Consider the following 15,068-nt stretch of genomic DNA (forward strand, 5'->3'; position numbering starts at 1 on the left):
TCCTTTACTAATTGTTCATCAGTTGATAATGGCTTCTCAAACTTTAGTGTACTTAGCTCTTAAGAAGTAAATGACTTATAAAATATTTCAGGCTATACTTTAATGAATGTTTTTAAATCACAGAAGGATTCATTATTCAGATATTTATTGAGTTTCCAGCACATGAGCAGTACTTTATAACAGTCTCTGAGGACCTCAAAGGTGAGCTCCCGACCCCTCAGGAAGCTTGGGTTAAATATGGTACAGGGAAAGATGGTACAGGTGGTCTTTTTGCAGCCTGACTTATCACGTCCTAATATTTTGCCAAGTCAGCTTATATTTTCTGTATCAGGATTTCTTATGTCATAAATATGATTATTTCAGCTTAAAATAAAGCTTTGGAAAGCACAATACACTTCCTCAGAGAACTGGCTTACAAAATGTTCCCCTAAATGATCTATGAACCATAACTGAAAGCCCCAAACAATATTTTATCCTTAAAGCAGCTTCTTAGATGTAAAGAAATGACTTGCTTGCTGTTGATTTGTCCCACTAGGCTAGCTGTTATCAGCCCACAGTGAGGATTAGAGGCCTCCAGGATGGTTGCTGAAATCCTGTGGAACAGGCAGTGCTCCAGGACCTGCTCCTTGCGTATCTACCACACGCACATTCAAGCATATGTTTTTGGACTTTCCTCTGATCACTCGCCTCTCTACTGCTCATTGTTTCCTCTCTTAAAAATTGCTGAAGACAAATTTGAGGCCTGCCAGTTCACCCCTTCAGTACAGTTTCTGATGTAAGCCATCTTTGTATCTCTGATTGATTGGCTGGCCAGTAATATTCAGAACAACTCTTTGATAAGAAGCCAGTGATTGACAGTGTTTATTACAGGGTTGCACATGATAGCCACAATCATTGGTAATAATCTAAGTGCCCAACAGGAGGAGTTGGTTATACGAATCATTACTCCTCCAATCAGCAGAATTCTGTGTGACTACAACAAAGGTCCTTTAATCAGAGCTCTTAGACTGGCCACAAATCCTATATATTTGAAATCATTGGGACTTTTTTAAAATCACGGAAGAGCTTGGTTACTTCCCAGTGCTCTTTTTGCCAGGATAAGGGATTTCCTCCTGGGAAAGTAGTTTGGGCACCGCCCAGCTGTATCTCTGGGACTCTGTGAATCTCCTGTCCCTATCTGGAGTGTGTTTGGTGACTTACTTCCTGTGAGGGAACTTGGCCTGGCCCTTGAAGGATGGTTAGACAATTTAGATGGTCAGAGGAGAGAAGAAAGGTCTAAGGCAAACGTGTGAAGATATGAGTACATACGGTGTGTTTACCAAGTGGGAAGTAAGACCGTCATTGATTCAGTAAAGCTGGATCTCCCATGTGCCAGACACTGTGCTAGGAACCCAGAAGACAGTGGTGGAGGGGGTGGGCCCAGGCCTGTCTTCGGGAGCTCATGTTGTGGCAGAGCTGAAAATGCACCAAGAAATAGGGACAAATCTGTTTGGAATATATGTATTTCCATGTATAGCTATATCTCCAAATACATAGATTTAACATATATATTCCAAGTATATGTAAATAGAGTGTATAATTATATCTCTCTAAATATATTTGGAAATATACTTGCAAATGCATTTGGAAAAGGGGGTCAAGGTGTAGACGATTTCAAAGGCTAGATTCCAGATTTCAGACCTCAGCCTATGAGAAACAGGCAGCGCTTTACGGCTTTTGAACAAAGAAGTAATAGGACAAAAGTGCTTTTTAGGAAGACCAACATGCTGTCCATAAGAAAGATACACTGGCAGAGGAGAAAGACAAGAAATTAGGAGACAAAGCCACAGACTCTTCCTGTCAACCAATATCTGCTATATACCCAGTTTGTTTCCTTAATAGATGTTGCTGGTGTGCCAGCCTTGGACAGTCCCTGCACTAGGCACTGGGTGGACAAACGTGGACAAGAGAGGCCTGGACCTCTCCACTTGGACTGGATATTCTGTTTCGGAAGATCGGCAGTAGATGTGTGCATCTGACACATGCCCTGAAAAAAATAATGAGGAAGGGGAGAAGACCTGTTTTAGAGTGGAGGCCTAAGGCAGGAGAAGGAGTCAGCCATGCCAAGCAGAGGGACTAGCAGTTCAGGAGAAAGAACAGCATGTGCAGATGCCCTGTGGCTACAGAGAAGCTTTGAGGCAGGGGGAGAGCTCAGCCACGGGTTTGGAAAGGCAGAAAGGATCCAGAAGATGCCGAGTACTGTTGGTCACCAGAAAGTCTGGGTTTTTTTCTGAGAGCAGGCAGAAGCAAACCAGTGTTTGAGGGCTGTTGGTCAGGCTGCTGTCTGGCAGGAGATGAGAGGGTCGGGTGTTAGAAGCAGGGAGACCTGTTAGGAGGTTGTTGCAGTCCTCCAGACCATGCTTGGCTGACTCAGGAGTAAGGACTGGGAGTGGCTGGCACCAGTGGGAATAAAGAAGGAAGAGCAGGCTGGGCACGGTGGCTCACGTCTGTAATTCCAGCACTTCGGGAGGCTGATGCGGGAGGATCACTTGAGGCCATGAGTTCAAGACCAGCCTGAGCAACATGGCGAAACTCTGTCTCTACAAAAAATTTTAAAATTAGCAGGGCATGGTGGCATGTGCCTGTAGCTACTGGGGAAGCCGAGATGGGAGGATCGCTTGAGCCTGGGAGGTCAAGGCTGCAGTGAGCCAAGATTGTGCTATTCCACTCCAGCCTGGGCAACAGAGCAAGACTCTGTCTCAAAAAAATAGCAATAATGATAATAGAGAACAAGAAAAGAAGAAGGAAGACCAACACGCGGAGTGCAGGCAGATCAGGACGAGAGAACTCAATGTCTGATAGGTGGATGGATGTGGAGAGTGGGACAACCAAACCTCAAGGCCACATTTTCCAGGCTTAGCGACCACATGGACCTCAGTGTCCTCACTGCAAATGCTTAGCACATGCCATTTCCTTTACTCCTTTCTCTTCCATTAGCAGCTCTGAACAAGAGAGGCCTGGCCTGGCCCCTAAAAGACCTTCAGAGGTCTTTTGGAATCTAGAGATTAATAACACTAGTTGAGCTTTTTCTATGTGCAACTTGCAAGGTGCTTTATAGACAATGTTTTCTTATACATGGCTTAGAGCAGTCCCTTGAGGGCGCTCTTGTTATCTCTGTACCCCAGATGAGGAATCTGGAGCTCAGCAAGGTTAATAACTTCCCAGAGTCACAGGGTTTACCCATGGCAGGATCTTGGTTAGAGCAGGGATCAGTCTCACTCAGAAGCAATCATCTTGAACCACACCGCAGCCTCCCCTGACCGGTGAGTATCCCAGAATAGTTTCAAGTCTCCCCTACCTCTCGAAGCCATTGCTCTAGGATTGACCAGCTGCAACACACCTTTGTTGGAAGCTTCAGTCAGGGCCTGTGCCCCAGGCCAGACCCTTCCTGTGCCCTGTACCTACGGGAACTGAAGACTGCCATCTAGTGGCCATTGCCTTCTTTTTTCTTTTGCTGTTAAAAGAAAGGAAAACGGAGTTCCCACATAAAAGACAGGCCTGCATATTTATAGTATCACACCCTGTAAACAGGAAACTTCTCAGTCTTAGAGAAGGAGCCCAGCAACATAAACAGCATATTGCCAATGAGTTCCCCCATCCATTCAACAAACACTTAAATACACACACATTCTATTGGAATGTAGGCTCCCTGAGACAGGAATTTCTTTTGTCTGTATTGCTAATGAACCTGGAGAGCTTAGAGCAGTGGCATTTGCATAGCAGACATGCAACAAATATTTATTGAGTGTGGAATGAATGAATGCCTGACATTTAGTATATCTTTACTATATACCAGACACTTGACATGTACATTTTCTCATTTAGTCCTAATGATAACTCAAGAGATAGAGACCATTAGCATGTCCAGTCCTCAGATGTGGAGACTGAGGCACAGAGAGAATAGGAAGCTTGCCAGCTTTAGGGAGAACTAGCTTTGACCCAGGTTTTCTGACATTAGAGACCGTGTGTTCCCTCCTTTCGAGGGAACCACTGGCCAGTTCCCTCCCATGTTCTGCCTTTATTGAGTGGAAGGCTCCCTTCCCAAAGTGTTGAGACAGAGGCCATCAATGGAGGGAATGGCACTAGCTAACTCTGGCTGTGTGACTTCCAGTGTCCCTGAACCCCAGATTCCTCGTTGAGTAAAGGAGGAGACTGAGTTAGGACCCCTGCCTTCCCTTCCAGCGTCATCATTCTGCTGTTCCTGTGACTCCCAGGGAGCGGATGTGAGTAGAAGAGAGAGGACCACTTGTTGCTAGGCAACCAGCACCCACCTCACCCATGTTGCCATGGTGATGATGAAAGTTGGGCTGATAGGATTACCAGCTCCTGCTAATTGCATATGAGCGCTCAGGTTTCTGTCTCTTTCTTGCCTGCTTCCTTGCTCTGACTTTCTCATTCTTCTAGGAACTGTAGAGAGATTTCCCCCTCTCCTCCATCTGCAGCCTCCCTGAGGCAGCCTTAGTGCAATGGAAAGCAACTGGGAATGGAGCCTGTCTGTGTGTCTGAATAGCTGTGTGACCTTGGGCAGGTTACCCAGCTTCTCTGGGCCTTTCTTTTCTCATTTGGAAAATGAAGGTGTTGGAACAGTGATCCCTGTCTAAGGTTCTTCCCCGCTCTCAAATCCTTTGATGCCTAGGGAGCATGTCAGGGGAGCAGACCACACTGTTACTAGGCAACCAGCAGGCACCCTGCCCAAGTTGCCTTGGTGACTGGATGCTGGAGGGGAGGGGAGTAGCTGCTGCAGCTAATTGCTTAATTATTTATGAGTGCCTCAAGTCCTTCTTGTTGTTTTCATTGCTAGGGGCTGTGGGGTCACCTTCTCTTCCTCTCTTCTGCCACCCCAAGTCGTCTGTGTTGCGTGTCATGCAGTGGGAGAGCACGTTGGTCCGGACCTCAAGCTACCCACGTTCTAGTCCCGCCTCTGTCATTTCCTAGAGCTGTGGCCTCGGGTAAGTCACCTCACCTCTCTGGGCCTCAGTTTCCTCATTTGTAAAGTGATGTGTTTGCTTAGATGATTGCTGAATCCCCTTTCTACCTTGAAATTCTAGTTCCTGCCGTCCAGTTCCCAGATGAGGGAAATTTCCCTAATTTATTATCTTCTAAGAATGATTCTGAAGAGCAATAAAAATAATTAAGTCTCTTACATATTTCAAATAGGAAAGGAATGAAAATTGTGCCCATTGTTCCCTCCTTAGCCATTTTGCATTATCTCTTTTATTAATCTTAAGGTCATTTAAATTTTATCTATTCATATATACCACCTACTTCCAAAAGAAATTTGAGGGATTCAGTGTAAGGTGCATATATGCTATTAGGTCTTTATAATAGAAGTAGGAATAAATATAAAAATAGTGATGCTTCTTCATTGGCTAATATTGGTGGTGTGATTGAGCACCAAATGTAATTATGAGCGGCCTGGAAGCCAAAGCAAAAAGAGAGAAAGGTATATAATTGCTATTCAGTAAAGAAAAACTGCCAGACTGTTCCTAGTTCTAAATTCTGGAGGGATTTTTTTCATGTGGTACACATTCCTTTTACAGAAACTGCAGATAAAAATTCTTGACTAGCCCTTTTTTTGCTGAGGATATTGTTAAAGGACATAAGGAAGGAGCTAAACTTGACAGTTTGACTAGTTTTAATCATTAGAAAGCAAAACTTCCTCTCTACCCATGCCTTGGAATTTTATATAGATATGTGTCACTTCGTAAATATAAATTTTCAGAATCAACCATTATTTATAAATCAGCTATATATAAATTCATGTAACCACTTTGCAAAGCAATTTGGCAATGTGTATCAAATTTTTAAATGCAGCCAACAATTCTTCTCCAAACTTATTCTGAGATTAGCTTGTGCAGATGAAGAAAGACATAAATATAAAAATACTTATGGTAGGATTATTTATATAAGAAAATGTCTAGAAACCACATAAATGTTGGAGGCTAGTGAATTAAATTATATTACTTCTTTACAATGAATTACTTTGCAGCCCTTAAGATAAAGTAGATCTATATGTTTTGATATGGAAAAATCTTCAAGGATATAATGTTAAGTAAAATAAGGTGCAGTATTGGTATTGAATGCTTCTATTTCAGTTATAAAAAAATACAGATTTATAACTTAATTAATCTAGATATATGCTTGCATGTGCATACTTGCATTTTTCTGGAAGGAAACTGTTGCCAGTGGTTTCCTCTGGGAATGAAGATTGATAGTCTCGGGAGGGAGGGAGACCTACCAGTCACAGCTTGTTTTTACTATGTGGACTTGTTAGTGTTCCATGTAGAGAGGCAGGAGAGTCTGGCAGTTGAAAGTCTAGACTCTGGAGTGGGAATACCTATGTTCAAATCCCAGCTCTCCCACTTACTAGCTCTGTGACCTTGGGGTTATCTTAATCTTATCTCTGTTCCTCATCTGTAAAATGGGTTAATAGTATCTTCCTCATTGGCTTATTGTAAGGATTAAATGAGTTATTAAGGGTAAAGTGCTCAGAGCAGTTTAAACAATGCCATATACCACCCTTCTTGGAAAAATGAAAGGAGATATTAAGCAACAAGATAAATGCATCTAACCAAAAGCACTCTCCTCCGTTTTAGTGTTGGACAGATTTTATAAAATCTGTCATTGCTTCCAACATTGTATGTTGTATAGAAGCTAAATTTAAAGCAGGGGTCACAAAGTAGCAGTCTTGTTTTTTTTATTGTCACTTTATGTGACCTTGATTACCTTTTAGGGAGGGCATCTACTCTGGGATTCATGACAGTCTATGATGATGCTCTGAAGTCCCTGAACTCGTCTTGTTTTGTAGCTCTTCCATCCCAGCGAATGCTCAAGGCATGAACAGAACACATGCTAGGCCAGGTAGAAAGTCAGTGAGGAGATGGAACCCCATGCCCTTCACTGCTCAAGGCCAGAGAGGAACTATCTAGAAATTCAAGTGTAAAGAGGATGTCCATGTTGGTTGCGACATGTGTGTTCACATGCCTCATGCCTTTGCTTTTCTTTTGAAAAAGAAAGTGACAGAGACCTGGGGAGAAGCAGTGTTAGGAGGGTCCCTCCTACTTTGGGCTCAGGAATCTCACCGCCTAAGGGACTTCCTGAGTGCTCAGAGGTACAGGAAGCAGAGCGCTGTGTTCAGAGCTGCCCACTTTCCTCCTTCCTACTCGCAGGTGCTTTAGGGCAGATCTGGATACTTCGGCTGATTTTGGGAAATGTTCTCTGAAGTTAGCCACACGTTAAGCCGGCTTGAGGCCCTCACTGTGGTCACATGGTAGCTCCAGAGGTTGGGATGGGGGCTCTGGCCCCTTCAAATCAGCGGAGTTCGGAAGTATGCTCTCACTAAAAGGAATGCAAAGCCCACCTGCTCCAGCCTCATGCCCCAGTCAGTGGTTCTCCTGTTCATTCTTCTGTCTCGCCCTTTGTTCTGTACTCGCGGGCACTGGAGGCTCTTTATCCATTTGGCCATCGGTTCCCCTCTCCATTTATCTGTCACACCCAACTGTGCTTCCATCTGCCCTCCATCCCTCCTTCCCTCCTCCCGCCATCTGCCAGCTTTCCCTCCATCCTTTTGACTGCTGGTATGTCTGTCCATCCCTCCTTCCCTTGCACCACGTGGGTCTGGGGCTCCATCCCCTGGCCCATCCATCCCTCCATCTGTCCCTAGCCTGCCGCTCCATCCCGCTGCCCTTTTGCATGGCTCCAGAGCCCGCCTGCAGACCGTTCCCAGGTCCCTCTCACCCCCGTGGGCCCTCTAGTCCGTCCCCGGCCGCCACTCCAGGCCGGGCCGTCGGTCCCCCACGCGAGTCCCGCGCCTGTACGGGATCGGCTCTCCATCCCTTCGTGGGCCTTTGTTCGGCGGCCCCGGCCCGGTGGTGCCTCCCACGGCCCCTACGCGCGGCTCCCAGGCCCTGAAGGCTGCGAGCGGCTGGCAGCAGGCAGCGGGCCCGGGGCGGGGCGGGGCGGGGCGGGGGGGGCGGGGCGGGGCGGGGCGGGGTGGGGCGGGGGCCGGGGGTGACTCAGTCGCGCTCGCCCCGCGGTCCGCGCGTCCGCCGGCCTGGCAGGCGGGGCGGAGAAAATGGCGCTGCCCCCGGCCGCCGCGCCCCCCGCCGGGGCCCGGGAGCCGCCGGGGTCCCGCGCAGCCGCCGCCGCCGCCGCCCCCGAGCCGCCGCTCGGCTTGCAGCAGCTGTCGGCGCTGCACCCCGAGCCGGGCGCGGTCCCGCTGCACTCGCCCTGGACCTTCTGGCTCGACAGGTGAGGGGGCGCGGGGCTTGCTGCGCACGGCCCCGACCCGGGTCCTGCTGCCACCGCCGCTTTGTCTCGGCGCGGCCCTTCGCCCCGGCCCCGCTCCGCTGCGGCGCAGACTCCGGCCCCGCCGCGCGTCAGCCTGCGCGTCCCGGGACTCGCCCCGCCGGGTCGGAAGCCAGCTTCGGGCCGCGCCGGGCGGCTGTTGGGCGGCCTCGCCTCCGGGCCGGGGGAGGACCGCGCAGCCCGAAAAGTTTCGGCAACACTTTCTACCTCTTGTTCCCTTCCGAGCGGAACGCGGCGTGCTGGCCGGGCCGTGGGAGAGGGTGGGCGAGCTGGGTGGGGGTGGCCGCGTCCCCACTGCAGGGAGAGGGCTGTCCTGCTTACCCCGCGGGGCGCCTGGGAGCTTAGGACACGACCTCAGCTGTGACAGCGCTCGGAAAAGTTGCCCATCCCTTGGGAGGTGTGCGGTGGTGCAATGATTACTGCACATCGGGCGCCCCCACCCCGTGTCCGGCCGCTGCTGCCGTGGACTCCTCTTCCAGTTATTCCTCATCCACTGGGCAGGTATTTCCTGAACACGTACGGTGGAGCCACACGCCTGCTATGCGGTGGAGATTCAGTAATGAACAGCAGCTCACCTTGTCAGGAAGGGGGTGAATTATGGCTTTCTCAGGGTACAACCCAGGTGCCATCTTTTCAGAAAGGCCCCCTGACTACCGTATCTAAGATAGAAACCTTGCTCCATCGTTTTGTATTCTCTTGTCCTTCCTTCTTTTTCTTCCTAATGCTTAATGCAGCCGGATTCTATTATATATGAATTTGTTTACTTTCCGTCTGTCTCCCCAGCTCCTCAACACTTCCCTCAGTTAAGGATAAAAGAGCAGTGGCTTTTTGTGTTTGGACATTTTGGACCTAGAACTGTGCCTGGTCTCTAGTAAGAATACCAGATATTGTTGATGAATGAATACACGAATGAATGCAAAGCCCCTTCTTAGTGTCTGCCCTGCAGTGGGTGCCCAATGATGACACCTCAAGGTTGTCCCAAGAGCATTTGGAAATTTTGATGAAACCGTGTCTGCTCTGGCTAAGTGTTAGGAAGAAATGTGTGACTGTTCTGAGAAGTTTGCTTGGTACACACAAACCTGATTTGAAAAGGGTTTGCGTAAAATGATTGCAAGATTTTTTTTAAAAAGTGAAGACAATCTCGTTTCTTTTTTCCTTTTGGGTTCTTATAGCACTCATCTATAAGAATTGTCACTTGCTGCCATTTTCTTTGCCGGAGACCCAAAAAAGTTGGGGGTGGGGGAGATGGAGTGAGTCTTTCAAAACATTTTCACTTTCATTATGGGATGTGAAGAGAGCGTTATACTGTCATAACAAGAGTGCTTTTGGCAGACCTTAGCAGAATGAAATCATGTGTCTGTTTTCATAGGTGTGCTGCAACTGTGCTATTGTTACCTGGTATCTGTTTTCAAGGTGTTAAACCTGGACCTGTGGTCTAAATTGTGAATACTGCAGACTGGTGGAAACAGTATCAAGACAGTTTCTTTTTAACAGGTCTAAAATTAGTTTACATTTAGGAACAGCACTTTTAAGGACTCGTCTAAAATGTCAATACTACAGATAACGCAATCTTTTAAGACTAGTAGCTTAAGATTATAGTAACTTTAATGAAGACACAAACTATATCTTACTATTGATTTACACATTTTTGTTCTCTGAAGGTCGATCATCAAATGAAACACATTATTGTCACAGTGTCCAGATCTTTAATAGAAATGGCTGTTAATTTAGAAATTATAATGAGTTCCAATATTGTACATATGAATTCATTTTGCCCGATCAATCATCTCATAATTTTTATTGAACTTTTTCTACTTCTCTGGGAATCCATTACCTTTATGTAAGGTGCCCCTCTCTCCCTTGAGGTTATGAACACATTGTGTTCTAGAAGTTCATTAGTAACTTTTCCCCCCAGGTAAGCAACATTCTAGAGACTGGTGAGGTTGTCAGGAGAGCCCTCCAACGCAGCCTTCCCTGCAGCATAGCCAGTGTCCACCTGGCAAGATGACATCCGTTTTTGAGTTCCATAGCATGCAAAGGCCTCCTGCTACTTAAAACTCTCCTTTGGCGTCCTACCTCCTGGCCTGTCCTACCTTCCAGCCTACTGTGTGCTGATGAGCAAGTCACCTAGCTGCGCCAAGCCTCACTTTCGTTGTAAAATGGGATAGTCATAGGCTATATCTCACGGGGTGGTTCTGAGGATTAAATGAGAGACATGATGTGCAACACCTAACAGGTGCCAGCTGGTATAAGGAGCTTCCTAAGTGTAAACTACTAATACTGTCATTACCATGCTCCCCAGCTACCAACCCCTCCCCATTCCCACACCCCAACAAACAGTCTCTGGAGCAGCTTGTCTGAATTCCATGTTGGGAAGCCAGAAACCTAAATTCATTCCCCCCACTGGATGAGTTGGAGAACTACTCAGTAAAGTTATTAGTATTTTTAATGGCCAACTCCAATAAGTCCTTATTTGGTTAAAAAATTAGACTGTATGGCTAAGGATTTCAGCATTTGAGGGAGGTAATTTTATTTTATTTTATTTTATTTTATTTTTTTTTTTTTTTCTTTTTTTTTTTTGAGACGGAGTCTCGCGCTGTGTCACCCAGGCTGGAGTGCAGTGGCGCGATCTCGGCTCACTGCAAGCTCCGCCTCCCGGGTTCAGGCCATTCTCCTGCCTCAGCCTCCGAGTAGCTGGGACTACAGGCGCCCGCCACCACGCCCGGCTAGTTTTTTGTATTTTTAGTAGAGACGGGGTTTCACCGTGTTAGCCAGGATGGTCTCGATCTCCTGACCTCCTGATCCGCCCGCCTCGGCCTCCCAAAGTGCTGGGATTACAGGCTTGAGCCACCGCGCCCGGCCAGAGGGAGGTAATTTTAGATTGGGGGTACAGGCTGAAGAGTTTTTCTCCCCTTTTCTGGATATTTAAAACTATCCTGTCTTGATTCTTGGAAGCCACTCTGGGTTATATGTCTCTAACTGCTTCCTTTTGATCTTATGGTGACCCCCTTCCCTCTGAGTTTTTTTCCCACAAGACTCAGGCCTCAGGCCTCTTCTTTGCTCCATTTACACCAGGGGTCTCATCCAGTCACAGTGCTTTCACGTCCACCTGAATTTTGGTGGCTCCCAAAACCTTACACTCTTAGATCCAGTGCTCCTTCCCCTTTGTCTCCATGGATGTCCAGTGTAATACACAGCCAGACTCAACGTGTACTGAACTACCTCCTCAACTGCCTTCCCAAACTTGCTTCCTTCTATCTGTGTCTCAGATAAGAGCAGTTAAGAGCAAGTCTATCCTTCCAGTTGCCCGGCCCAAAAATCTTGGAGTCATCTGTAACCACCTCCCACTCCCGTCCCCAGAGCAAAAGCCAGAGGGCTTACAGTAACCCATAAAGCTTTGCAGCTCTTCCTGCCCACCCAGGACCCTTTTCTCCTTTGTCACTCTCCCTTCTGCCATGCCCTTTCTGCTAATCGGTGCCCTTCCTCTTTCGCCATCATCCCAAGCAGGGACCTTAGCCACTGACGCCCCCTACTGCATGAAGTGCTCTCGCCTCCATCAGTGCTTGCCCTGCTCTTTGCTGTCCTTCGGGCCTCTGCTCACATGTCACATTCTCAGACCTTCCATATTAGTCCGTTCTCACACTGCTACGAAGAGTTATCCAAGACTTGGTAACTTATAAAGGAAAGAGGTTTAGTTGACTCACAGTTCCACATTGCTGTGGAGGCCTCAGGAAACTTACAATCATAGTAAAAGCCAAAGGAGAAGCAGGCACCTTCTTCACAGGGCAGCAGGACCAAGTGAGTGCAAGCAGGGGATATGCCAGAAGCTTATAAAGTCATCAGATCTCATGAGACTCACTCACTATTATGAAAACAGTGTGGGGGAAGCCACCCTTATGATCCAGTTACCTCCACCTGGTCCTGCCCTTGACATATATGGGGATTATGGAGATCACAATTCAAGATGAGATTTTGGGTGGAGACACAGCCAAACCATCTTATGTTCCCTGACCACTGTTATGAAATGGCACAAGCGACCTGACACACACACCCCGAGCCCTTGACCCTGTTTTATTTTCTCCATAGCATTACCACCATTGGCTTATCTTCTCCCACTAGAATGTAAACTTCATGAGGGTAGAGTTTTCGTCCTAGATGCCTTATCCTTAGCTCCTGGGTTGGAGCCTAGCACAAGTCAGCCTGCACTGAATACCATGAACAGGGTGCTGTTGAATTCTACCCGCAGTGACTTCCTCTGGTGGCTCCATTACTCTGCTAATCATTTGCAAGTCTCCATCTCCAGCCTTCAGCTCTCTTCTGAGTTCTGGACACATATCTGAAAGCTCAGGAAGTCCACAGGCACTTTAAATGCAGTACTGATTCTTCAGTGACTGAGCCGATTTCTCTCCATTCTCTTTCTTTTCTGCTGACCACGTGTTGGTTAACCATCCCACCATTCAGTTTTTCAGAATTGGAATTTCCATTTGATCCTTGAATCTTCTTTCTCTCAAGCACCCTACTCCACCCAGTTGTGTATTGCATACTGTTAATTCCCCTGGGAAAACTTGCTCCAAGTCTGAGCCATTTTCCCCTCTCCGTGCCCTCTCTCTGCAGGTTCTGGTTGTGTCTAGTTCCAGTTACCTCCTAGCCGGCTCTTAGCTTCCTGCCTGCTCCCAAGCTCTGCCCCTCTCCAGGCATCCCCCACTTGGGCTGGCATGGTTAGCCTTCTAAACATACACCTTGTCTTATTCCAAAACTCCTTCGCCACGTGCCTCTGCCATAGCAGTGGATTTTTACTTTATGTCTCTTACCACCTAAGAGGGCCTCTGTTGTGAGGTTATGTGATCCAGACAATAGGGATTCTGGATCTCCACCACCACTTCTACCAGAGCAGCTGTGAGAGGTGGTGAAGTGGTGGTTGGTTTGTTTTTAGAAGTGGGCCCCTTTAGGCTGGATGTGGTAGTTCATCTGTGCAATTGCAGCACTGTAGGAGGCTGAGGAGGGAGGATCTCCTGGGGCCAGGAGTTTGAGACCAGCCTGGGCAACACAGAGTTTGAGACCAGCCTAGGCAACAATAGAGACAAGCAATACCTTGTCTCTATTTAAAAAAAATTTAGCCAGGCTTGGTGGCAAGAACCTGTAGTCCCAGCTACTTGGGAGGCTGAGGCTGGAGGATCCTTTGAGCCTAGGCATTTGCTTGAGCCTGAATTCGAGGATTTGGTGAACTATGGTCACATCACTACACTCCAGCCTAGTTGACAGAGTGAGACCTGGCCTTTACAAATACATACATATATACATACATATATATATAAAAAGACCCCTTTAGTTTCAGTAAAAGATTCCCTGCCTTTTTTTTTTAAGGAAAACTGTGGACTTACAGATTATGGTATACATTCATATATTGCTTTTTAAAAGTGGAACCCACCTCTTAAAATATATTAATATATGTATAAATATATATAAATATGTATATATATATAAATGTGTGTGTGTGTGTGTGTGTGTATATATATATATATATTTTTTTTTTTTTTTGAGATAGGCTTTCTCTGTTCCCAAGGCTGGAGTGCAGTGGTGCAAGTATGGCTCACTGTAGCTTCTATCTCCCGGGCTCAAGCAATCGCTCCACCTCAGCCTCCCAAGTAGCTGGGACAACAGGCATGTGCCACTACACCCAGCTAATTTTTGTATTTTTTGTAGAGACAGGATCTCACTATGTTGCCCAGGCTGGTCTCAAACTCTTGGGCTCACATAATTATCCCACCTCAGCCTCCCAAAGTGCTGGGATTAGAGGCGCCCTGCCCAAACCCACCTCTTCTTTAACCGTATCACCTACCACTCTTCAGCTCTGCAGTACCACTCAGTCTGTTCACTCTTCCTGGTCACATCAGACTACTGGCCCTTTCCTTGGATGGATCTAACTGCCTCATGTCTGTGACTCTGGGGAGTGCACATTACGGTGCCTGGTACACAGTAGGTGCTGAGTGAGTATTTGCAGACTTTTTTTTTTTTTTCTCATTAGAAAGGTGAACCATCATATACAACTGGCACCAACTCCACCCAATCATGGTTTAGCTCCACCAAGTCTGTGTTTCTCAAAGTATATTCCCTTATCCACCCATCAGAATCACCTGGCTGTGCTTGTTACAGTACAGGCTTCCCACCCTCCCCCAGACCTACTTATTCAGACCTCAGTGGTGGAAGGTAGATTTGTAACAAATGCTATATAGATATCCAAACTTGAGAGTTACCGCTCTATGTATTGATCATATCAATTGAGTGTATTATTTACCAGTCACCATTCCAGGTTATAAGATTGCAAACATGACTACACCTTGGGCCTTGTCATCGCAGGAGGGATATCTCACATGCTGAATGTCTCAGTAGTATCAATGAAGAATTCTGAGAGGTGTTGAGTTCTAGAGGGACCAAAGGGTGCAGTACTTCAAAATACATTTCAATGGTGTGGTCCATAATAACAAATGATATGGGAAGGTAGGGCCTAGCTTGACAAAAGGGACCCCAAAGTCATCCTTATTCATTGAGTTGCCTCCTGGGACTAGGTTGGGGAGGAGACTGGATGGAAGGGCCATGACTGACAGGTGGAGAGTGGCTGGCATCTGAACTCTTCTTGTCTTTTTCCCACTCTTGCCCTCCTGCACCTGTAGGCTCTAAATGGCCCAAGATTTTATTTTTTGTGAGCGGTAAAGGTCCTCTGA

General features: G+C 47.0%; 1 protein-coding gene across 5 annotated transcripts in view; it reads left to right on the forward strand.

Annotated features, from left to right (window-relative positions):
• EIF4E3 (eukaryotic translation initiation factor 4E family member 3) overlaps positions 1-15,068 on the forward strand; it is a 136,302-nt gene that overhangs the window by 21,571 nt on the left and 99,663 nt on the right. For 2 of the 5 annotated variants that reach the window (XM_031662780.1, XM_031662779.1), the window contains exon 2: positions 4,841-4,988. Coding sequence is in view for 2 of the 5 variants with exons in the window: in XM_009200341.3 (XP_009198605.2) it covers positions 8,114-8,289 (176 nt within the window). In the remaining 3 variants the exon portion in view is untranslated. Of the gene's footprint in view, positions 1-2,739; positions 4,391-4,840; positions 4,989-8,083; positions 8,290-15,068 lie in introns of those variants that run through there. The other 3 variants (XM_031662778.1, XM_009200341.3, XM_021933449.2) reach the window with 3 other exon arrangements.

This window comes from Papio anubis, chromosome 2 (genome assembly GCF_008728515.1).
Source record: "Papio anubis isolate 15944 chromosome 2, Panubis1.0, whole genome shotgun sequence".
Lineage (NCBI taxonomy): Eukaryota > Metazoa > Chordata > Mammalia > Primates > Cercopithecidae > Papio > Papio anubis.